Here is a 12,560-nt window from a genome sequence, read left to right as displayed (position 1 = left end):
AAATGTATGATCTGTGCTACTAAGAACTTCAAAAAAATCTGCATAGAATATCCCCTCTGCAGCTTATAGATTGAATGTAGCTTCTTGTCCTTCATATTGCCTGGGAGCTGGAAATTAGAACTCAGAAGGGCTGGACACGGGGTGGAGATCAGAGCTTGTAGAAAGGGTGTGTGTTTGGCCCACGTTATGTGCAAAAGGGATCTTGAACTGCCTTTCAGGACAACGCTTCCCCTGCATATGGTATGTAGTGGTGAGCAGTTCCCTCATGTGTCATCCATACTGTGTGTGGCTCCCTTCCAGCACTGTAGGGAAATTCTTTCCTGAAATAGGGGCAGTATTTCAACATCTTGACTGCCTTAATGAGTACATACTCTCTTGATCAGTTACTGTTGTTTAAACAAGGACAGTATTGGGCCCATGAATATCAATATCACAAAAGGGAATGCAGGGCTGATACTGGCTGCGTGTTCCATAATATCTTAAAAAACGCTTCAGCTTATGCTTATTTGAGCTGCTGTGCCTCTCCAGTGCTTTGGTGGCCTCTTTCCGTGCTGTGCATGTACGTGCGGTGGGGGTGGGTTTGAAACGTTGAGGCAAATGAGTTTAAATCTGACCCCAGTTCTTTTGCATGAGCTGTCTGATCGGTATGTCTGTGTGCAACGTTGCACGTAAATGTAGGAATCCCAGAGCTAATTCCTCATGGCTGCTAGCAGATTTGCTGAACTTAGATGATTGCAGGGCTGGCTTGACAGATGTATGCATTTGTGTGAAATTCATTGCCAATCCATCCATGCTCACTTGGTCACATTAATGTTAACTTCCTGCAGAGCACTGCTTAGTCTAACAAAAGCCATTTCCAGGGCATCCTAATAAAGAGAGAGAAAGATTCCTTGACCTTTTTCAAATATTCTTTGATTTGATTTTTGTCTGTGTGTGAACTTTACTTAGTTGTTAAACTTCTTTTACAAAAACACTTGAGCCAACAAGAAAAGCTGCTTCTCTGTGGGAAGGTGAGTTTCTCAGTGATGAACTGCTCCCTGAGTAAGGTTGTAGTGAAACACTTCTTACAGTAACCTCATGACATTGAAATAAATATTCTAGACGGTTATTGTTTCGCGACAACAGCAGGGTGTTTTCTGTCCTTGGGGTCTCTCTTGAACCTTGTTAAAACCAACGCAGCTCTGACCGATGGTTGCTTGCGTGTAGCTTCTCCATTCCTTCCTCTGTCACAGTGAGGTGCCTTGGATGGTGTGTCTTCCCAAAACTAGTAGGTTGCTAGAAAACAAGGCGTTGAGCCTGCAAGAACCTTGCAAGATCCTTGGTTTTCTCTTTGGGAGGATAGTGAGTCTTTTCTGAAATGGTATCTAGAATTGCTCTATAAATGCTGAGTTGAGTGTAATTATTATTAAGCAATGTTGTACTTGCTGTTTGCAAGAATAAATATAATAAATACATATTGGCAAAGTGCAAGTGTTCTACATCAACCAGAGCAAATGGTGCTTAAGATACAAATACAGTTTTCCAAGGGGAAGACTGTAGATATCCTGAGCTCCTAGGCAGTCTTTTGCCTTGTAATTGCAAAGATGATAAAGATGTTTAGATGGAACTGCAGACCTTTTAGGAATAATAGCATGTATGTTTTAACTTTCAATAGTTCCCCCTTTTTCTAGGAAATAGTCCTTTTCAGACTTGTAATGTCTAGTTGCTGTGGATCCAGCAAAGTTATCTTTTTGACCAGATTTATAATTGCGCTATAAGCCAGTGACTGGCAAGGGGTGGGAAGGGGATGATTCTTTCTCCTGATGTTAAATGCCTTAGCAGAGCTCTGGGCATGCTTGTTTGGAGCTGGTGGGTGCCATGCCTCCACTCAAAACAGTTGGGCCGTCATTTTGTCAGATGTTGAATTCAACCCTAATTTAAACTGAGCCATTCTAGGAGAATGAACATGTCCTTGTGATTCATGCACTGCTTTTTACTTCTGAACAGCCTTATTGCTGCTTTGGGCAATAAGGAGTCCTGTATCCATTAATGGGTGTTCACTTCAATAAGTCTAATAGCGCGTGAAAATTGAGCTGTTTTGGTGAGACCCTGAGGAGTACTGTTGCTTTACCAGTGAATTGTCACCAGCGTAACGAAGTACTAAGTGTTGTGAATCGCTGGCTTAAACTTCCCGAAGAACTTTCTGTGTTTTCTTGCAGGGTAGTTGACGGTGCCTGCATCTCTTGCTCCTTTGGATCATTTTCACAGTAGAAATGAGCAAGGCCTGACTATCAGGTTGCATGTCAATCCCTTATCTAAGCTGTGTTTCCGAGGGGGAGTCCTTGTTGGTAGAAAAGGAAGAGTTTCATGCCTGTGTGGCTCCTGGGTTGGTGAAGTCATCTTCAGAAATGACAGCAAAGAACACAGCCCCCTGTAGACTAGGATTTAAATAGAATGCAAGAGCATCAATATTCCAATAGCTGTGGTTAAAAGCCCATTTCAAATTAAAATGCACTATTAAGCTGGTAACATCAATTAAAGCATTAAAGTAGAATTGGCATGGGGAAGAAGCATCATTACAAAGCAAAAGAAAGGGCTGCTGGCTTCAAAATGCAGCAGGAGAGAGCAGGATCTGGAAGCTGGCCCATCTGTGCTGTGAATAAAGGCTTGGTAAAACAAACTACCTTTGTTTTATGGTACCCATTGTGGATGCCTCTCTTTCTGCACATGTTAGACTTGGTAGCAGGAATGTGTTGTCAGACTTGCTTGAAGGAAACAAGTCACCGTTTACCAGCTGCTGAAGGATGACCTTCCCATGCACGGACCCAGCAGTGGTATGCTCCCCATATTCATGGGACAGGATGAGTCCGTTCAATGCTTGGCAGCTCTTTGAGAGGTCTGAGGTTTCAGTAATGCTGTTGGCTTTCAGTTCAGCAGCCATTCGTACCTTCAGAGCAGGACTAAGACAGCCCGTCGTGATTCTAGGGTGCTGTGCAGTTTGAATGAAGTTCTCCAGACTGGGATTTAAACTGGAGATATGTATGTGCCAGAGAATATCTCTCCATGTTGTCCAGCCTTGTTCCAAGGTTTCAGTCTTAGAGGTCTCTGGGAGGTTGTACTGTTGCTAAAGGTTTGTGATATTCCTGAATCGAAGGAGGTTGTGGGTAAAGTGATAAATAAGGCCTCTATGGCAAGGACGGACTGGGGAAGGCTGATACTGGAGGGCTAAATACTAAGTTAAACACATTTCAGTTTTAAATGGCTTAAACTGCACTGCATTTTAGTATGTCGCCTGAGATGCTGTTACAAAGCAGTTTCTAAGGAATCTTCAGATGTTTCAGGTGATGAAATATCTTTGATACTGGCCATGGAAGTTCCCAGTGTTTGGACTGCTTTGTTGATTTTTATTTTTATGGGGTTTTGCAGTCTTTCCTCTCTTGTTTCATACTCCCAGGTTTATGCTTGTTTTAGCAAGCAACCAGCCTGAGCAATTTGACTGGGCTATCAATGACCGAATAGACGAAATGGTGAACTTTGATCTGCCCCAGCTAGAAGAACGGGAGCGGCTTGTGAGAATGTATTTTGATAGGCATGTCTTGAAGCCAGCCACAGAGGGTAAACAGTGAGTATTCCTGCAGAGCTCTCCCACTCTATAGGATTCTCATTCTCTTATTGTTTTTCCTGGTCTCCTTTTCTGTGTATTCTGTCTCACTCTCTATAAACCCACTTTAAACAAGTAGTACAGATAAGAGTTGGAGAGGTGCCTCTTGCTTTCCTGTTATGGGATGAGATGCCATCCTAGGATTTCATGCCATGGTTTGTTGTACCCTTAAAATTTAGGAGACCAGTTACTGCACTGGAGGCAATAATGCAAGTAGGAACAAGTTGGAACTCCTCATCCAAGCACTTGTCCTTGGCTTGGCTTAACAGAGGCAAATCAGACCAAGTGACTCATTTCTTTGTGTGCTGTGCAGTCGTGCACTTTTTTGGTCTTAATCCAGATAGGCATGTTTCTTTGTGCCACAAAATTGGCCTTTCTGGGCCCAGGAGAACAACTTCTGTGCTCAGGCTGGGTCTTTCTACAGAGATTGATCCGATCTGATCTTTGATTTCATTGTAAGTGTTGCTTTTTGCAAAGCCTACCTCTGACTCCCTCCCCCTCCTGTCCTGTCCTGTGGCTACATGTAAACTAATCCCTGTTCTTCTGCTTTTTAGACGTTTGAAGCTGGCCCAGTTTGACTATGGGAAAAAGTGCTCGGAGATTGCCAGGTTGACAGAAGGCATGTCTGGCCGAGAGATCTCTCAGCTTGCAGTGGCATGGCAGGTAAGTAGGGCTTTTATCACCGGGCTTCTTGGTTCGTTTTCCCTGTCTCGAAGGTTTGAGCGTTTGATGTTGGAGTCTCAGATCTTGTCTCACTTCAGGGGTTGCGTTACGTTCATACCGTAGTACTAGAATGCTGCGAGCTCTGGGGTGGGTGTCAGAGTATGAGCATAATTCCTCATCTTATAAATAGGAACAGTTTTTATAATCACTAATGGGAAATCTCTTACTGAATTTAAGTAAAGCAAGTGAGGTAGGAATGGGTTTGGGCAAATTATGCTGGCCATGAGCTTGAGAAGCTCAGTAGAAGATGTGCCATAATGTTGTTGCCCATAGATATGACAGCATTAGGACACTAAAACATCCTCTGCCCTACTTCGTTCTAAGCTCACCTTTGGTGCAACTTGAGCAATTGAAGGAACAAAACTAAGTGGAAAATGGAGCTGAAAAGCCTAGGTACTTCTGCATGCATGGTACCTATACAGGAATTAGAAATGCAATCACCTTGAGTGCAGTTGTTCACATGCTTAACAACCTTAAGCACTTTTTTGATCAGGCTTTCACCTTGTTTTGTCACAGCTGTCAGTTTCTTACTGCATTGTGTATTTTTATAAACTAACCTAGTAATATCAATTTAAGGAATATGCTCCAAATTGTATGTCATGTAACTTACTAATGTCACCTCCCTTTCAGGTACTGTAAAAACAAAGTTGTTTTTTCTCTTTTATTTAGTTTAGCAGTTCATAAACATACAGAGTTTGTGTGTTTCATTCCTACTACTATTTTCCCACCTTTTAAGGTACAGAAAGTATCCTTTCTAATCCATGTAACTGCAGTAGTCCTGAGCTGAGGTCCAAAGCAGCCATTTGCATGCTGTTAGTCTTTATTTTATTCTTTGTATGTCAGAGCACAGCAGGTTAATTTTACTCTGTGACTTTTGTACTATTGAAACGTATTTCAAAATGTGTGCTGTCATCTGAAAATGTGTACAAAGCTTTATTTTTTGTTTGTTTCTGTCCTCTAACTGCCTGAAAACATACCACATTAGTATTGTTACCAGTTCAGTCAAGAAGCTTAGCAAGATGCTTGACAGGTCTTTGAGATTCAGAGGGAGGTAGTGCATATTGGAGGGCGTTAGGTGGCCTGCCATGGTCTCTGGTTAGCGTGTGTTCAGACACCATTCTGGAGGGCTGACAGGTTGAAGGAAAGACCAGAATCTTGGACCCTTCTGACCTTCACAGAGCCAGTAGATCTTGGGTTCATTTCTTCCAAGTACAGCTGTGGGTTTTTGTGGACTTCTGGTTTTGAAACCCAGAGCAAAGACTTAGGGTGTTTGTCTTAAACTGAGTGACAAATGATGTGGGAGAGAAAGCAGAATACACTAATTGTTGTGGAATCTCGTTATTTGTCTTCTTTTAGAGGAGAACCCCCTTACCCATATATATGAAAAGCTTTGCTGCCAGGCACTTCCTGGAGTAAAAAGTTGTGATAAATGATCCTTTGCTTTTTATCACCCCTTATCTCCCAATTTGTCATTGCTCCCTGGGAATGACCTCAGCTTTTATCATTTATCCTTTAAGTGATCTTGAAGGAAGGGAAAGGTGGGGGTGTTTAGCTCCTTAGTGTTGTTGCCCTCCTCACTTTTTAAAATGTAGTGCCAGAACTATTAATGAGGTTCTGTGTGAAATTGCAGCAGGAGGTTGTGTTCCTCTCCGCTGTCGTAGAACAGTCAAAGGGCTCTTTTTTAAAAAAAAAAAAAAAAAGAGAGGGTGAGCAAAAAGTTGTTTTGATGTAGAAGCTGCAAGAAGCTTCATCTGTGTCAAAATTAAAGTTGTTGGTGGTCTGTAACGAGGGACTTCCTATCTTGATCAACAAGGGGTAAGATATGAATTGTGATGTGTCACGGGTCAGTATTAAAATAGCACAGGCTTTTTGCAGCTAGTGGCTAGGCACATGGACTTCTTTCCTCAGGAGATGACTGGGTGGATTCAGTCCACCAGTGGGTTTGAGAGGGCATGGGGAAAGGGGTAAGGTTTCTGTACTGAACGCTGTCCTGGGAGCTGCCAGCCAGAGCTGTTGATCCTAAGTGCTACCGTAGGGTTCTTTTCCAGCCATTGGGCCAAGGAATTTGGAGCTGTAAGTGACTGGAGCTTGACTAGAGCTTTACAGAAGGATGCGTTTATGCCACGTTTGGCCCACTGACTTTTGACTGTGGCAAGACTTGTTAACACCTGCCTTTGGTTTTGCCTATATAAAATATTAAGGGTATGGCACTTCAGTGGCTGTGGTCAAAAGCCTCTCTGTAAGCAGGTGTTTTAAGTACTCTTAACCCAAGCTGATCTCTTGAGTGTTATTGGTATTTTGGGGCCTGGGTCAGTGCTGACAGATAGCTTGTTATAGGTAGCTTTGTAGCTGATACAATGGTCTCTCCTATCAGGGAAGGATTAAGGCTGCAGTTTGACAAACATTTCTGGCAGTGTTAGTCCTGCCTCATATTCCTGCCTTTCTGCTGTCCTTTCCATTGTGCTGGTACGCGTCTTTGTACGGCTGTACTATGAACTGGGTCAGGGAGCTGATCGGAATTAAAAATAGCTTGGCAAGACAAGTTAACTGCCTAGCTATGCTGTTGCCCTGGCACGTCTGAGGGCGTGGATCAGAGTGGGTAGGGGCTGTGCGAACCACCATAACTGGCTCAAAATGCTTATTGGACTTTCCTCAGCTGGATGCAACAGCTGTAAGGTGGTTCTATACTACAGATAGGACTTAACTCTTCAAGTGTTGGTCTTTTAAACTCCTGTATGACTGAACTTCTGATTCTAGATGGCTGATGTGGGAAATAACCTGATGTGAACAGCATGAATGAACGCTTGAATTTTAATCAGTTTGCAAGATACAATTTTGTCCACCTTGGATGTGCAGTTACAAGGAAGCTACAAAAGTGCTTAATCTGAGGATTTAGGGAGCTTCTTCTGTGACTCTAAGGTGAATTCTGGACTTCCTACTCAGTTCCCTGCTTGCAGTTGCTTTTCCCCCCCTCTCTCCACCCAAAGCATTACGTCAAGTTAACAAAACAGGCAGGAAGAGTTTGAGATGACGTACAAGTTGAGAAGATGAAGGGCAGGAGGAGCCAAGAAAAGGGAAAAAACAAGATATCTATCTTAACAGATCTGTTTCTGATCGTAGTAACACCTTAAAGAGCTGGTAAACACCAGATGTGGTAAGCCTAGTCCTCTTTCTAAAGTCCTTAAGCAGACTTGAAACAACTACGTCTTGAGACATTTAAGCTTCCAACACTCTTCTAGATAGGCCTATCACAACAGCTGCTGAAATGCAATGTGCCTAAGGTCTCTGTTTAATAAATAAATTCAGTTGACCCATTGTGGGGAAGATTACAGCACAAAGCCGTAATGAAGACTGCTGATTGTGAATGCTGGAGCACAGAGCTGGATGGGAGCAGTTTTGTTTGCCTTTTGTTTTCTGCTACTTTGCATAGTGCCCTGATGTGACTTGGAGATAATCCTCAAAGAGTAGGTTTAATTGCAACATGCCTGTCACTTAATTCACCTCAGCTTTGTATATACATTTTCTTAATTAGTTTATTCCTCCAACAGTAATTTGCGGTGTTGCTGCCCGTATGCATTATACCTCTGTCTTGGAACAAAACTTCAGGCAGTGTCTGCACAACAGAGGCAAATGCAGAGGGAGCAGAATGGCAGGCTTAACCTATGGTGAAGCGTTGTTCTGTTCCGCAGGGTCTGTCCTACTGCCTCAAGCCGACTGAAGCCTAGTTGCTTACAATTCTAGTCCTTACCTCTATGTGCTGAAACCTAATCAATTCACCCGTGAAGCCCAGGTAGTCCTAGGAAAGGCAGTGAGGAATCTGCACTGCTACTCCTGCTTCCATTCCTGAGTCTGCAGAAGTGCTGGGGGAAGTGGACAGGGAGCACAGGAAAGTATTTATCGTGGACTTGGTGGAGTTTTGAGATGCTAGGATCTGCAGCAGCTCTGCTTAGCTTTCCTGGGGTCACCTCTCATGGCCAGAACTGAACCTTGGAGATAGTTTGGGGAAAAGTGAAGTTCTGAAGCAGTAGGAGGAGAAACCATCGTAGCTGTTGGCTCTTACCTAGCAGCGTATGGCCACTCTGCTGTTCTGTGGCCTCACAGTCATTTCTCACGAAGATGTTTTTGGAGCATTCTGCCAATATTGCTTTTTAACAAAAACATCTCCGTTAAACTAGAAGCCTGAGCAATAGCTGCAGCTTTCATAGGCTTAATTCCACTATAAGCTGGGCTTGAAATTGATTGGCTGTCATTTACATGAAGTTTTAGTTCACGATTGTTTCAGTCTGGCTCAGTTTGTCCTGAATTTACCAAACAGAAAAAAATAAGATGCAGAAAAGCAGAGGGTGTAACCTCTAGCGCTGGGAAAAATATTGCTGTCTGGCACAGCGAATGGGCTGCATGCTAGAAATCCATTTTAATCTCTTCTGCAGAAGACCGAGCATTCCCTTTTGTCCTTGTGCTTTTCCATTCCCCATGTCTAATGCTTTATGAATATAGCATGGATTAGATGCATTTACACACTTAAAAATTCCCTTCAGATCTGTTTATAGTAATGTGCAGACTTCCTAGTTCTGCGCCCTGTACTCAAACCGCTGATGTGCTTTAGATAAAATGTCAAAAAAAGCAATCTTTCACTATTCCAAGCTGTTATCTCTGGAGAAGTGTTTTGGCAACACTTCAAGAGAATTCCCAGGATAGAGGTGAGCTTTCTGTCGTTTCCTTGCCTTTTGTGCCACTGACATAAATGCCTTTTTGCTCCCTGACCTTGTTTATATTTAAAAAGAGAAAAAAATCATCTGCCTGACCAAGTTCTGAGAAGAATTTAATGTTTCCATAGTGGTCTGAGCTGAAGGACGTTATAAGGAAGCGGGGGGCGGGGGTGCTTGTGTTTCGGGTTTTTCTTTTTTGGGCAGGCCATTTTCATTATAAATGTGATTCAGAGGATACAGATTAGTTTGGCCAAGTTAAAATAATCCATGGTTCTTGGCTGAAATGAAGCATTAGGTCACCTAGGCTGGACTTGTCGTCTGTGCTCCATCCCTCTACTTCCCCCCCCAAATACTTTGTTTTCAGATTATTTCATAATTGGATTTGAATTATAAAACACGAGTAGATGCACTGGAGAAATGGTTTAAAATTGGTCCATGCAGAAGGCAGAGGTATGAATATAAATGAAGCTTAGTACCATTTTTGTGTGTGTGCAAGCTACTCCCAGAAGGGACAGCTGCTTCTCCCATTTGCTTTCTTGACAGCTAGGGCCTGAGGCTTTCTATAAATAGAAAGTCATTGAGAAAATCAACAGAGCGTGAACTGCACAGCTTTGCAGGAGTTTCCATAGTTGAATTTATGGTCTATGCAGTGGCAGGGAGGCAGGGAAGACAACCTCTCTAGGCTGTGGAGGCACACAACACACATCCCAGGAAAGCGCTTACTCCCTTTTAAAACGCCGAATCCTACTGGCTGGAGGGCTGCATCGGCAAAAGGGTGCTGGCTACTCTTAGCTGTAGGTCCCTAGTCATGTCCTGCAAAAAAATACAGGGGGTGAGGTGGGGGGGTGGGTTATGGGGGTGAGCCAGAGAGGATGCTTCAGCTGAGCAGAACCTTTCCAGCATGCCCCTTTTACAGTGGTGAGAGAGGACATGTCTCAGTGAGACATGCCGTATAAGTATTTGTGGCAGCAGGCAGGTTATGGCAATGGTGCTCTTCTGGTGTCTGTGGGAAGTAACTGCCTCATTGTGTTCAGGATGCCTCCTGCTCTGCTGGTGAATACAGAGGGCAAGTGCCTTTATGCAAAGCAAATTCTCTGTTTGCTGACCTTCTATTTCTCACTCCTTGCCTGCAGCCAGTGTTTACTGCTAACTTGAAGTACGAACATTAGCCTAACTTGTCACTTCTGCCTTAAGGACGGATGACAAAGCTTTTGCACAGAGAACGATCTGTTTTGATGCTTCTTGCAGTAAAAAACAGCACCTGCCAACTCTATGGTTGCATGTGGTTTGTGCAGCGAGGCCTCTTGTGATCTAACCAGTTCCCCAAAAAGGACTACCAAGCAGGGGCTGGAAGGTAGGCTAGAGGAGGCTGCAAACCAGCTCAGGTAACCTTTTGCTCATTTCTTGAAATAATTATTCCTCCTGCACTGAGGTAGCAGTTATCTAACAGGCAGGTGTAATCTACCGTACTGGGCTGGTCAGTGCTGTGAGGATACTGAGCAGTGCAACAGCTCACTCTGGGGTTCTTCTTCTCCCATCTACATCATTGGACTGGACAGTGGGTGCCTAAAACGGTCACACCAACTTCTTTCTGTGGTGCTTTTGCAGCAAATGTCATTGCTTGGTGTAATTGATGCTTTGCACTGTTAATGATTTACGGAGCGTATATCTAACACCGTAGAAGCACACCTCAGCCTGCCGTGAAAGCCAAAGTCTATATTCCTAACTGACATCCTGAGGAACAGCCTGCAGACAGAAGGGTTGGCGTGTGAGCATCCATGATGTGATAGCTCTCTGGAAGGAGAGAGGTGTGGGCAGAAGTTTGGGGCTGCTTGGGGCAGGCAGCATGGATGCGAGAAGCTGGGGGAGGTCTCACCCTGACGCGTGTCAGGCTCCCTCGCTAGCGTAGCTGCACGAGGAACCACGGTACTGAGGCGCTTGCATAGGGAGTAACCAGATTTAGAAACCTGTAGCTTGGAGTTGCGTTGTTACCTTGGAGATGGGTACAGCTACCAGTATAGGCATCCTTCCCTTCCTTGGAGAGTATGGCTGCTTGTGTTGTCATCTGCAAAATGTCCATCGGACATCGGGGTCCTAGCTGTCCTGCAGGTTTGGACAAAAGTGACAATCCTTTTGCTGCAGCTGAAGAGAAGTGGCACGCAGTCCTGTTTCCCTAAGCTGCCGCTGGAAATACTGTGGGCTGCTTGGCAAGGATGTTCATAGTTTTCAGCCCTTTCTGCAAGGAACTATGATCAAATTTGTATTGCCTATCGAAGCAGCAACAGGACCAAGTGTGACTGTTACCAGGCAGAATTGGAGAGAGATTTGGGGTATGAATGGAGGTGGGGGAAAAGGGAAGGTCCCATGGGCAGGTGAGTGTGGAGTGGGAGCTGACACAGCACAGAAGTGATGCAGGGGAGATTCGTAGCAGAACACATGAGGAAAGTAAGATCCGTGCACATTAGACTCATTTTACAGGTGCCACGTTGCCCGTATTCACTCTAGCACTGATGTTAGTTCTCCTGTGCACGCGTTTAAAACATTTTCTGTTGTCCTGCATGGAGTTATTAGATCACCATATGCACCTATTACTCTTTACCTATTGGCTTCACACGTGCAGCGCTTTTAAAGCAGGAGAGGAAATTTAAACAAGCCAAGTGTGACTGCAGCCCAGCCACACTGGCTGCGTTCAGCATTGTGAACCTGTGGCCTTGTCTCTTCCGAATGCAAAGATTTTGCCTCCCAGGAAATCCAGAGGTAGGTAGGCAAAGGTGCTTGTTAGCAGCTCAGAGACAAAGACTTTATTGTAGCTGTGAGTGTTTCTCTGTGCTCGGACAGTTGATATATTTCAGTCCCTGGTACAGCTCCATCAAGGAAAACCTCTCTGATGGCGATGTGCCAGATTGCTGTGGGTACCACCACTGACTTAGAACAAGACAGGAGGTAGTGCTGGGTAGTGTGGGGGCAAACATGCATGGAGAAGAAAACAAAAGACAGGGACCAGTGTCAGATCTTTGCTGATCCTAAGAATTGCCATCACTAACTTATGTCTCTTCTGCTTTTGCCCCTCCAGGCTGCAGCTTATGCATCAGAGGACGGTGTTCTTACAGAGGCCATGATCGATGCCCGGGTAGCTGATGCTGTGCAGCAACACAAGCAGAAGATGGAGTGGCTGAAAACAGAGGGTGCTGATGCAAGCAAAGGGACTGGCAGAGACCTGCTCCTGCCCCTCCCCAAAGGAACACCGATGTGAGAAGTCTGCAGGCTTCAGACCAGCATGTGTGGGGAAGTGGGCATGGGAGGAAGCTGGGAGGGTCTTCTGGGCAAATGTTTGGTGGAATCATGTTGAGAGAAATGTGTTGATTGGTGCAAGGGAGGGGGTGCTGCCTTAGTCTGCCTTTGATTTCAATCTTCTAAAGTGCACCAGAAGAGAAAATGGTTTAAATAAGGCATAAGCAATTGTATTAAAGGACCCCCTTGCTAAAATA

The 12,560-nt window shown here is 44.4% G+C and overlaps 1 protein-coding gene across 1 annotated transcript in view; it reads left to right on the top strand.

Moving 5' to 3' along the window:
* Positions 1-12,560, top strand: part of ATAD3A (ATPase family AAA domain containing 3A) — a 30,742-nt gene extending 18,182 nt beyond the window's left edge. Inside the window, exons 14-16 of the mRNA XM_064470656.1 lie at positions 3,434-3,601; positions 4,195-4,303; positions 12,146-12,560. Coding sequence (XP_064326726.1) covers positions 3,434-3,601; positions 4,195-4,303; positions 12,146-12,325 — 457 coding nt within the window. The 3' untranslated portion in view covers positions 12,326-12,560. The remainder of the gene's footprint in view (positions 1-3,433; positions 3,602-4,194; positions 4,304-12,145) is intronic.

This window comes from Phalacrocorax carbo, chromosome 20 (assembly GCF_963921805.1).
Source record: "Phalacrocorax carbo chromosome 20, bPhaCar2.1, whole genome shotgun sequence".
Classification (NCBI taxonomy): domain Eukaryota; kingdom Metazoa; phylum Chordata; class Aves; order Suliformes; family Phalacrocoracidae; genus Phalacrocorax; species Phalacrocorax carbo.
This window is presented reverse-complemented; position numbering and strand designations above follow the sequence as displayed.